Here is a 13,058-nt window from a genome sequence, read left to right on the forward strand (position 1 = left end):
TGAATTTTATCTGCCTTAATAGAAGGACTGTGTAGTTTTCATTAGCATAAATTAGCATTGTCCACAGCTTTTTCTTTTCTGATTAAATGCTCTTTGGTTTCAGTTATATGAATATACTGTCAAAAGCTGCAGCAGAGGTGGTCATATAGTGGTGGTATTCCCTCAAGTGATATTCTTATGTGTGTATAAAGGCATATTTTCTGGTTTACTATGTGTTACTTCAAACATATAGTACAAACACAGTACGGCTTTAAATTCATACTTTACCAATATGACTACCCACATAGTTGTTTCTTCTGTTATTAATTGTCCTGTGTAAAGCAAATTATAGTTCAGGTTATAAACTATATCTAACAACTGTTTCAAACTATACTCTTAGTGTGCCACAATAAGAAGGCTAAAAAACCATGATTCCTTCTGTTAACATAAATTTCACCGAAGCAGCATCATTGAGAAAACTGCCAGACATCTGGTTTAATGCCAATTTGTCTGTGAGCAGTTAATTTAACTTCTGAGACTTTTTTTCCTTATCTGCCAGAAGGCAACAGGGGTATTTACCTACTCCATTCCTGGGACTAATTATCTGTTCTACTTCACTAGTATTAGGCTGTTGTGGCTCCCCTGTTTTCCATTAAGCTGAAACTAGGGTAACAAATTGGAGCAAGGTAACTTGGAGCTCTGTAACTAGAAGAGGTTAGGAAAGAACTCGGATTGTACTGGCTGCCAACTTCGTCTGAGGCATTGGGACACTCAGACTTGAGATGTGCCTCCTTTCAGAGTTCACAGGAGCGTCCTTTTGGCTGTGGATGACTCTCCAGGGCCAAGCTATGCCTTTGATGTTCAGCTCCTGAGGTTCCCTGAGGAATGCAGAACAGCTGTGACACTCAAGAGAGAGTGCCACATACCTGCTCCCAAGACAAGGATGTTGTCATTCCTGTCTTAAGAGCTAGGCAGCGCGTGGCTTCAGTCACCACCAGTTGGTTTGCATCTTGCCCCTTTTTAGTAATGCCAGAGGAATGGTGAGGAAGGAAGTCTCTGTACATCCTGTTCCTTTTTCTACAGCCCTGTCCTGTGACTGAGAAAACATCGTGTAGTCGTTTTATCTCAAACTGCAGCTGTCACGCAAAAGTGCTGCAATACCTAACACTTGAGTTAGACCAATTTGATGGAAAACAACTTGTTAAAAGTATTTCATCCAGTCCTAATAAATACCACAGAATTGGCTTGAACCACTTACCTGTGTTGCATAACTGCAGTGGGTATAAGATTTGAAGAGAAACATAAGGCAGACAGAAGATTTTTGCTGTGAGAATCAGCTTGGTTTTGTGGAGGACCAGCCCATCTTGAGGTTAACTGGATGCCTACGACCACTTTCAGTGAGAGTAGTAGGTTTGCCTTCAGGAGGGATATTTTGTGAAGGTCAGATGGTGTCACGGTCCACTCGGTGGACTTGTGATGGTTCGTTTGCTACGATCTCGAAAGTGCAAAATTAAGGTGACCAACACCAAAGGGGATAGCAATAATCACACAGTAAAACTTTATTGTATTGCCTGTGAAGAGGCACGCGATAGTTAGGGATGGGTGAAAGAAAGGAGAAAAGTAAAGTTAAGTTTAGAGAGAGGAGAAAGAGAAGTTATAGCTACCACCGCTGATCTCAAGACGTCCTAACGGTCCCAGGTCCAGCTAATGCTGCGTTGTCGATCGTCGTGGTCCTTGGTGGGGAAGCTTCAAACTTCCGTGGTTCAGAAGTCACCTTTTATGCTTAGTAACACACCTTGCTCCACCTCGGCCTCGGGAGTCTCCGCCCTTCTCGAGCGAGGCTATCACGCAGGCGCAGGGTCAGTGTCCGAGGCGTGGTAAGTCTTGGAGGCGGGTAGCCTTCGACCAGGAGGTGTGTTTTGGTATTATAATGGAGCAAAGTTCATTTAAAGTTCATGATTTCTTCATCGATGTTATGGCAACAGTTGCAATCCATCCTTTTTGACAGTCTAATGGCTCTAGACAGGTACCTTCCAGGAGCCTTGTACCGCGCGTTCCGTTCTTGGGATCGGCCACTGCGCTCCAAACAGGCCATTGTCAGGAAATGTACTGTTCATGTTCCTGATGACAGTGTTGAGACAATGCTGATTTTCTGACCGACTCCTACAGATGGTGATCACTCATCAGAACTCGTAACTGAGTTGTGTGGAAAAGATACTTGCTTCACTGAAAATTCATCTAATACTAGGACCAAAATAGAGAAGTGCTGGCTTTTTCCAGTTTTGTTCATTTTGAGTGCAGTGTCAGGTAGAACTCACTGTGAAAATAGAGAGGTCATTATAGAAAATAACACTTTTATAGTGATCCGTTTGTGCTAGTTCTTAAACATTACATTTTTATTATTTTAATACAAAGTTTGAATTGTTACGTAATGTATTCAAATTAAAACTCTTTGCTGAATGATTGCCTAAGTGAAAAGAAATTCCTGGATCCTTGTCTTGTTGTGGTGCACTGTTTTAGTTAGCAGATTTGCTGATGGAGAAAGCAGCAGTTATGATAAAAGGGACTATATAAAAGAGCTCCTGCTGAGAGTCCATGGCACCTTACAGGGTAATACCAAACACTGTATTCCCCAGGGCAGGTACAATAATTAGCTGCAGGACTGGCACTTGGTCTGAGGGATTAATTAGAACTGGAGGTGGTGTTGGGGGGAGCTAAAGCAGCCATAAAGAGTGTCAGGATCACTCTGGCCTGAAGCCTGTGTGATTTGATGTGAAATAGCAGCAGCTGGCTGTAACCTTAGGAAGTGCAAGTGAACAGCAGGTGGTAATTCCTGTCTCATTTACCATGTCTTCACAGGAACATGTAAGCTTGTGCAGCTTGGGTTTATTGGCAGGTCAGAAGGAAAATCCTAAGGAGGACTGTGACATTTACTATACTAAGCAAATGCAACAGTCAAAATGGACCGTACGTAGCACAGTGTAAGACCAATAATACTGTTGCTTAATGTTATTATACTTGCCATACGACAAGGTTATGATGACCTTATAATATTGACCTCGTGTAGACCAATGCACAAAGCTGAATGTACTGTGAAAAAATCTAGGACTGCTAGTGGGAATTACATCTTTGAAGGCTGTGATGGATGTAACAGGACAACTATTTCATCTAAGTAAAAAATCAGACAGAGAGAATGATATGATGTTCTGGCATCCTTCGGTTTTCTAAGTAGCCATTGTATGGGGATGAGTAGGCTTTATCTACGTTTCCAGGCAGGTAAGCAGGACACTGCATTATGTGGTCACATGCCTGTTAGCCTCCATCAGGCATCATGTTTTGTTTGGCATTTGGGCAAGAATTGCAGCGAGGCATGCAACAAATGTGCAAATTTAGAAATTGTAACCAGCTGGCATTTCAGGGTGAGCTTGAGTTGCTGTCAGCAGAGGAATTTAGTGGGCCAGTGGTCGCTGTTGATCACTGTAGTGTTTTGTATTCTGTGAGGGCCCCCCAGGGTGTAGAACAAGAGCCCTTCCTATGTGCAGTTCAAGAATCAAACCAAATAAAGAGAAAATTGAGTAACTTTGAATCCATCGTTGAGAACAGCTTTAGATAGAGAAAAAATAAAACAGATCTAGGGGATATTTGCAGTTATATTTATAGCAGAGTGACAGGAAAGGAAGAGAACTCATTTTGTGGGAAGGATAGCTCTTTTTATGCCTTTTTAGAAGCTCATTGTGTGCCAACATTATCTTCCATGGATGCCAGAAGATGCAATGCCTTCTAAAGCCTCCCACGCATGCAAAAACTATGCACCCATTATAGTTTCTTTGCTGGGTTCCATTTAATATTCCCGTGTTTCTGGCTCTCTCCAAATACACGTTGCATATGGGGAGATTGTCCAGGTCCAAGCTGGCATTGCATGTCTCTGGCCATTAGGTCTGAGATTATGCCTGCTTTGGGCAAAGGAAAGAAAGCTTTGTCCTACTTGGGAACAAGCCGAAAGAAGTTACTAAGCTGCTGATGGAAGAATGGGGTTGTCCTCTTGTCTCATGTGTTGTTTATATAGGCAGAAAACTGCAGTACTGGTAGCTACTCTTGAACTTGTCTGTGTGGTGTTGGGAAGCGTTGAGAATGCTGGGGCTGGACTGTGAGGTGCGCTATGTAAATGTTTTTGTGTGGACCTACACAGAACTTTCAAAATTCTTCCATTTCTTCTCAAGAAAAAAAAAATTTTTCATGGCAAACCACCATAGTTTCCAATTAAACTCCTTTCTTAATTAATTCTCAGCTCTCCTTCATGTTCAAGATGAAGTAAATAAAACCTAATACAAGTTTTGAGTTTCCGCTTCTTAAAATGTCAAATCACAAATATGCTACTTTTAGACGTAACTGAAAATTACTGTGCTGTAATCCTAAAGGCTGATGAGTAAAAATTAAGTTGTTAAAAGATTTTCTGTTTATCCCTTTTTTTAATAAATGAGATTTAAAGTTTATTGCTTGCTACTCAGATTTTAGTTCTTTTTAGGTTTCTTGTTTGTACTCATTTCCATTACACGGGTATTGTAGTTTTATCTAGAAGAGGAATGGACCATGTGCACAGCAGGGCTAATGAGTCACAGATGTAAAGATTCTGGCATGTTACCATCTAATAACTTCTTTAACTTATATTCCATAATAAGATAAATGCAAATTTGATACATCTGTTTTCTAAATGATGCATCATTCCAGTCTTAGCAGTGTCTCAGGAGTGAGTTTCTTTAAATGTTTGGAGCTTTAGCCTTTTTTGGTTTTGTTTTCTTTTTATTTGTTTCTAAAGAGGAGATATCAGGTCACTGAGCAATGCAGTTAGCCACACCACAGTTTGTCAGAACAAAGTGGGAAGGCTGGTAAAAATGCGACTGGCTTTATGGGATCCACTTAAAGGGTCTCAGCTTCCTCATCTGATGGCTGTGTATGAGGAATAAAGCTGCTGAATGCAACTCGAAGGTGCTAGTGAAGGACATGCATGCATCAGAAAGTTACTCTGCCTTTTTTTGTAGAGACCGGTGCGGTCTTTGTGATCCAGAGGATCTCTGATGTGATTGCATGTGGAGATGAACAGAGCAAATATTTGCCGTGTTAAAAGAATCTGCTGCAGCTGAGAGACCTGGCAGGCTGCTGTTGCCTGTTGGTGCTTTCCACCAGGCCAGCTGGGCTGCAAAGGGCTTGTGCACTGTGGCAACGTGGGTTGCCCCAGCAGAGCCTTCATGCAGGACTTCTTGGAAGCCACCTTGTCTGGCAGCCAGAGCCAGGTGCAGCCTTCCCTTTTGGAGGTGCCAAGCTGAAACCCTGCAGCCATACACTCCAGGCCTTACAGAGGGGCTGTGCCACCAGCTCCACCTCATAGAGGTGGCAAGCGTGCGCGCATGCATGTAGGGAGCTTAGTGCTACCAGGCTACATTTTATTCTGTGTTCCTCAGCCTGGTGTGTCTCAGCCATTGAACAAGCCTCTGCTTCAGACTGTGCTGTGCTAAGGGCAAGGAGAGGACTTTGGCATTTCTTTCTTTAGGAGTTCACTGCTCAACTGCGTATGGTTTCAGCTTTATTAGAAGGTCTAATTCGCACCCTACAAGGCAGCACAAGAAAGGTGTTGAACTGAGAGCAAAATTCACCCCTTGTATTGTCACAGCAGGCCACGATCACCACATTCGTCTTTTTTGTACCAGTACAGTACAAGCTCTGCACATGTTGGTAGGGTAGGATATGAGAAACCATATGCAGCATACAGCGCTTGAGGGAAAAATTTTGCCCTGGATATGAAAATGCTGCTATGTATGTCTTGAAAATGTTGACCTTGGCCATTCCAGAATACCCAAGACCTAGCAGTAGATTGTTGTTCAGTGTTTATAATTGTGTATGTACTACCAGTTTATGTGCTGAATGTCATATGTTAAACAGAACTTGAGGAGCAGGATCTTAATTATACAAAGTGCTTCAAAATCCACCGTCACTGCTGTCAAATTCTGCAACAATCCAGAGTCAAAACCTTCTATGTAGCTCTCTAGAAGTGCTGTAGCACATTTTAATTTAAAATGGCTCAGTCATCTGCTGGCTGATAGTCTAACAACTGTCAAAAGATCATAACAATTTATTGTAATTTTAAGGAAGGTCACCTCTGTGGGACTGCTCCTTCTAAAATCTCTTGACATTCTTGTTGTAAAGTAACCACCTGTATCTGCACTGTAGTGCAAACCTAACTCTGTTTCCCATATGACAGAGAGGCTGTTTCCTGTCAGTAGGCAAATGTGGGGTATACTAAACATAGTGTTCGTTTTGTTTGTCTGTTAGCAAATTGTCTCTGTGATGTTTGTGTTGTGCTGTTTTGGTACCATGTTATGCTGTGTCCCTAGGGTCTGCCAGGCTTCCCCACAGTCGCTGCTCTGCACAGTAATCAGATCCTCACCGTCAAGGTTTGTGGCTGACACGTACCTGTTCAGTCAGGTCTCTCTGTATCAGCATAAAAGTGCACATGAAAAATTGTTTTTACCGTTGAATACCAATGAATCCTTATGGTGGACCTAAATCAACCCTCACTGCCTTTGCATTGGTATAAGTACTCCTGATGTAGAGCATGGGATCAAATCCGTAACGGTGTATAGTGTTAGCCCTGGAAACACCCACCTTCCCCGTGATCTTGGTCAGTATTTTATTTTCAGATCAGATTTTTCTGTAGTTCTGCTTCCCTGAGGCATACAGGAGTGTTGAAAATGTCAGTGAACTCTATACTGGTTACATGTAGAGTCAGCTATTTGTGTTAGATATCAGAGGTTTAATCTGTACATACAGATTTTTTCAAAGCGCATTTGCAAATTAAGCAGGAAGGATTGAAGCAATCGGGTCAAGCTGGAACTCCAGTCCTTATTAAAATGACACTATTCTTCATGGCACAATATGCTGGTTAGAAAATCTGACTGAAAGCTGAACTGGTGCTTTGTCTCTAGAAGCTTTGCTGAAAGAACAGCATATAAAAATACTGATTTTTAGAGCCCAGGTAATGAAAAAATTAATACACGTAAAGAATTCTCACAGGAAATCTGGGGATAAAAAAGTTACGCAGTTAACTCATTGTGTATGATTAAAGTATAAAGCAGTCTGTCCTGTACATTAGAGGTAAATTTCTTCAAAAGAAAATGCACAGTTTCTGTCAGGCAGAAGCACCGGTTTATATTATTTTAGCTATTACAAATCTAATGAATATGTCTTTATTTCTTTCTCGGGCCTTCTGATGTCTATTCTTCAATTCTCTCATCTCTGATCTTCAACCTTTGACCTCACCTGCCTGATCAGATGGTGTTTCCTAAAATCAATCATGGGTTTCTCTCTGCTGATCAGCAGCTCATTAAACGCCGCCTCATTAAGGTAGTGCTTCATCTCACTGGAGTCTGGTTCTTCTTTACATTCAATTTACTCTTTGCTGTACCTTTTTGTCAGATGCCTTCTTATAGCAGGTTATTCATTTGAAAATGTTTTGGAATGAAGAAACTGTTAATGATATTAACAATTAAAAGGCTATGGGTAGCTTTGCTAAATGATCCACTTTTAAGATGCAGTCAGCTTTTTTTAGCGGTTTGCAGTGGTGTGCTGGAAATTAAATAACTTGAGCACCATTTTTTGATGTCTTTTTTTTTAAGGGGGATGGTAATATGTTTTGGCAACTCTCTTGAAAATTGGCTTTTACAACTTAATAGGAAAAAATCAATAGAAGACTTAGCTAATTGTCACTATAAAACAGCTCCCCAAAATAGATGAAAAATTATCTACAACTTTGTGGAAAAGCAGTTATTTTCCATGCTCATTTTTGAAATCTATCCATGCATCATTGATGGGCTTGGAAAATTGCCATGCAAACTGTATATTCTCACATGTGACTTTTCTTTTTTACCTCAGCTTTGTTATGATTTTGCCAATTGCGCAGCAAACAGCTGCTTATTGAAAACAGTTACTTGCTCTGGGGAGCTAGACGAGTAAAGTATTGCAAGGCTACCCCAAATTTTGGCATATGTGCTGTGGTAGGACAAGTAGTTTAGAATTTGAACCTTCTGCTCTGTGGCTGATTGCACTGGACAGATACAACCCCCTCGTCTTCAAAGCAAAGTGCAGTCTCTGCCATAAGCAGTGAAGAAGCCACTGTCCAGCTTATGGCAGCTTCTTCCAGCCTGTCTTGCGCTCTTTCTGGGTAGATCAATGTCTTTTTGTGTGCTTGATGCCTCTAAAGCAAACTTGTGATGAGTTTTTTGTCGGTTTAGGGGGACCAAGGACAAGCTGGACCCCCTGGGCCTCCAGGGCCACCAGGACCCAGAGGTCCCCCAGGAGATACCGGCAAAGATGGTCCTCGTGGGATGCCTGGCATACCGGTGAGTTAGTCTGTTGCTGTCATGGTGTCCAAATTCCTCTCAAGTGTATGCCAGCTCAGTTTCAAAGATGTTTTCTGAGGTAAGGTTGGCAAGAAAGACATGTGGAAGCTGAACCGCGGGCAGATTTCATGGTGTACCTGGAGTCCCACACACAAAGAGCAAGTTCATAGCAGGGCCAAGAGTAACACCTAGGTTCCTTGCCTCCCAACCCTGACAGCTTCCCTGCACATTCTAAGGTTTCTCACTTGCTCACTGATGTTTAATAGCTGCATGAGGAGGGTCTGCCCCTCCACAAGGAGTAAATGTTTCTACTCAGACTTCAAGATAAAGCTGAATTTGAGATGTCGGAACATGAATGGGCTTGACTTCTTGCTTCCTAATCATTTAGCCTCAAAAATAATGGAATTAACATAATAAACTGCTAAATGCTGCCCAAAGTATGATGAAGTTTGGAGACAGATTCTGCCATCTTTACACAAGTAGAACAGTACCATTTTCTTTGGTTCATCCCCCATATTTTATTAGAACAACCAGCAAAATCCAGTATATTGTTTATTGTTTGTTTTAGACACAGGATCAGAGCCACCGCCTGTGGTACTTTGTGACCTGATGATTAAATATGAGTATGGTTTTGGTTTTATATTTTGTAGCCTCCTTAATTTTCATTCTTTCGAAAGAAGTACCTCTCTTTTCATCACGAATGCCACTGTGTTATCAGCGTGGAAACACAATCACAGACAGGAAAGAGATGTGACAACTGAAATGCCACATGTACAGATGCGCGCGCGCACGCACACCCACACACGCCCCATGATAAGTAAAGATCGCAGCCAAGAAGACACATAGGGAACTAGCAAGGTGAGGACCAGCACTGGAAACAGAAACAGCTTTTTTGAAGAAAAAGCATAGCTCATTATGTGGGGCCAGGACAGGAAGGCGTAAAATTTCCCTGCAGGGCCTTGTTAGGTAAAACTAAGAAAGAAAATATCTACACTCCTATTCTGGCCCTATTCAGGTTGCCTTGTCTGAAATTGTACTAACTGTACAAATATAATATAACATGATGATAATAGTAAGACTCTGCTATAATTTCCTGTGAAAATCCAGCAAGACTTGCCAATTAAGACCTGTAGTATTCTAGGGTTGCTGCTGCTGTTGTTTTGGTTTGGCTTGTTTTTTTACCACCATTGCCCTTATAAGTTCTAGCTCAAGGTTATGAAATGACATTAAAAGTTTGTTGCTTCCATTGTGATGCTTTACTTTGACCACTACTCATTTCTTGTTAGTCCTGTAGCACATCAGGCTTTGGGCCTCATCTGGGCCTCCCTTGTGTTCTTTTAATGTGGGAAAATTGACTGCGGTCAGCAGAGTTGCTTCTGGTTTGATGTAGTGAGGGTGAGACTGAAACCAGAACCCATTTCCGACTGCAGTGATACCATTTTTATAATTCACATACAAGAGGCTAGCAGAATCAGCTGGTGTTGCTGATTACAACGTGACTGTGTGTTGCTTGGGGTTTTGTGCTTTTTACCAAAGGGAACATTAGTGTTTCTCATAACAGGAAAGTAATGCATTTTATGCAATGAGGTCATTCCATTTTATAATAGTTCTGTAGTGATTTTGACTTTAGATGGCAAGAGAGAGTTTCTTTTTATAGTTTTTTAAGCTGTGGCTATCTTAAGCCCTATAGCATTATGGAAAATCTGTTCATAATACTGCTTTAGAATTGGTTACAAACAAGCACTCGGATAGAAACCATCCAGATTGCTGACTGTTGTTACCATCCTGCTCGTTGCTACTGTCCTGTACCCTCAGGTTAATGTTGCTGATCCTCAAAAGGCTTGTTCCTGCATGGCTATGTGATATACAGTCAAGCAGGAGAGCCGTAAAGGGAAAACTTAGCCGAGAGGTAGTGACAGCTTTGTATTTTTAAAAGGCTTGCATGAGCCTCTGAGCTAAAGAGATGAACAACAAAACAATAGCCACACTGTGTTATGAGTAGGGATGTTGCAGTATCACACAGCTATAGGAGGATGTGCTTACAGTGGCCAACCACCATTAGAAGGCAGTCATTTGCTCTTTTGCAGTGCTAGGCAAAGCAGGGGCTTCTCTCCCAGTCTGTCCCTCTCAAGCAAGGAGCTTTACAATCACCAGAGCTATAAGATGATGTTTTGGCCCTTGCTTTCCTCCATGCCTGTACATTTGCTGTGTATCCTGAGAAAGTCAGGCAGCCAAGGCAGCAAGGCACAGGGAGCAACTCCAACAGCCACCATTACTTCTCTTCCACAGTGTAGCAGGGTTGAGGAGCAGCCTGTGTGCCCACACGTCTCCATCTGTGTCATCACCACCTTGCATCCCAGAAGCATGCATCCTGTTACAGATACTTAAAGCTTCTAGAGATGTGAATGTATTAGTTTCTCGGGCAGGAAATCTTTAGAGCTGAAGAAGCAGAAATGTTAGGGAGATGCTGTTGGGCCTATCGCCAGCAGAGAGAGCACCAAGGAAGAGTAGGGGTGTAAGAAGGGGTTGTGCAGCCTTCTGCTAAGCCTTTCTTTGCATGTCAACAGAAGAACCTGTTGGAACCAGAACATACTTGCCTTCCTACAGAGTGATACCTGGAATAGGTGACTTCCCTTTGCACTGCACAGACACCAGCACAAAAACTTTAAAACTTTAACACCTCCAAAAAGAAGTAAAAGAAGAACAAGGGGTTTTGCTGGTAATAAGACAATAGAATATGATACAAACTCTTGAAATTATTTCACGATTATTTCCCAACATTTATGGGGATATCTTGATGCTCACTTCAGGCTGTGTGATTGCTGTATACCTAAGTTAGCAAGGCTTCAGAGTGAGCTGGAAAGTCCAACAGGCTTGGGTAATTAGCTGTCAGAAACCTGTGCTTGTGTGGTTTCTCCTTTCTGGGTATCTCAGTGTGTTTGCAGATGCTACGTGTTTGCTTCTGAATGCTATGCACACATACCCAGAGAAGCAATTCTGATTCTTTTCGGTTACCAAGAACAACATCAGGACAGTTCTCATCAGTTTTTTGACAGGTTTTCTTTTATGACAAAGATCATGCAGCTGTGCTGATACAACAGCACGTGGACTGCCCTATGCTCTGTTGGGTTTACAAGGGAGTGATCTATAAACCAGATCACTGAAATGATAGGAACTCTGTTTTTTTGGATGGGTATTTTTAGCCCGTATTGTACGACTCTATATGTTTTACTGTCTCTACAGATGGTTGTATGTGTTCAAATGGGAAGAAAGGGGAGAAGATAGATTCTGAGTTTAGGTAGAGCTGCCCCCACAGGAAGAAAATACATTGGAAAAATGATGGGTTATTGTTTTGAAAGCCAACCCAGGTATTTAACAGCTGAGTAATTATTGCATGGCTTCAAAATAGCAGTATTTATGGGTTTATGGAACATGATAATTTGCAACGGTAAGTTATGCCTGCTGACTGAGGTGATGACACAGAGCAGTAATTTTGGAATACGTAAACAGTGGGATTCAGCACATATGTGAAAATAACCTTTCTCTGTGTCCTTTAGCACCACTGACTGGAATGGAATATTATGTTTGGAACCAAGGTATAGAGTTAGGACACCGATACTTAACTGTTGCCTCAAGAACTATACCATTACGTGATTGTGAAATAGTACTTTGCCTCTTGAAATGTCTGAGATTTGGCCTACTACTTTAAAAAGCAAAAAAAATAATATATTAACGTGCAGTCCGTTGCCATACCTGTTTAAGAATGGAATTTTTAAGGTGCTTTATTATTAGGTAGAAAACAGAATTCAAGACTCATTACTGAAATTATTCACTCCTTTTTTTTATTTTAAGGGTGAACCAGGAAAACCAGGAGAACAAGGATTGACAGTAAGTGCTTTTCTCTTCCAGTTTGCTAAGAAACTGTAACAGATACATGACATATACACTTTTTAAAATGTGAAATTCCAAAAAGCTTTATAGGTCTGTATTTCCTAACCTTCCTTTGTCACAGACTATTTGTGAAGAACACATGAGAAAGACAACATCCTCTTTTTACATACAGTCGCCTGTCACATAAGGCCAACTTCTTCTTTAAGCTTGCAGAAGTAGAGGAAAATAAAACAGCTAAGGGCATAGCAAAGCAAAGAACAGCCAAGCCAGGTGTTCCCAGTTCCTAGCCCCCACTTATCACTGTCTCTGAAGTTGAGCTGTTTCCACCTTGAGACTGTTGAGCAGCACAAGAACCATCTACTTGTTTTAAGGGCCAAAATCCCAGCTGTCTCTGTGGCAATAGCTCTGGCCCTTTGCCTGATGGAACAGTGAAGACACAGCACAGCATACTGAAGCTCTCAGAATATTCTCCTCTCCTGAGGTTTTGGTTTTTTCCTGTGTGTGAGAATGTAACAGCCAAATGAATGCATTTTTTACAAATATTCGGATATGGCAGTAGATGTTTTCTGTTGCATCAGGAACTAATTAACCCTATTCATTTGGAAGCAAATTGAAGCTCCACTGGTTGTAAATCAGCTTCAGCCACAGGGTAAGGCATCAGAAGTTTCTGCCTGTCACATATTCCCAGAACTGTGAAACATGCGGTGGTTTTTTTTCCCTTAAGATCTCCCTAAACACTCATGGTCATTCTTATTTTTATGAGAGATGACAGAATTGTAGCCTGTGGCATGTGGT

General features: G+C 41.6%; 1 protein-coding gene across 1 annotated transcript in view; it reads left to right on the forward strand.

The window, feature by feature from the left end:
- Window positions 1–13,058, forward strand: part of COL25A1 (collagen type XXV alpha 1 chain) — a 335,707-nt gene that overhangs the window by 223,182 nt on the left and 99,467 nt on the right. Inside the window, exons 8-10 of the mRNA XM_052774794.1 lie at window positions 7,306–7,377; window positions 8,265–8,372; window positions 12,225–12,260. Coding sequence (XP_052630754.1) covers window positions 7,306–7,377; window positions 8,265–8,372; window positions 12,225–12,260 — 216 coding nt within the window. The remainder of the gene's footprint in view (window positions 1–7,305; window positions 7,378–8,264; window positions 8,373–12,224; window positions 12,261–13,058) is intronic.

Source organism: Harpia harpyja, chromosome 2 (genome assembly GCF_026419915.1).
Source record: "Harpia harpyja isolate bHarHar1 chromosome 2, bHarHar1 primary haplotype, whole genome shotgun sequence".
NCBI lineage: Eukaryota > Metazoa > Chordata > Aves > Accipitriformes > Accipitridae > Harpia > Harpia harpyja.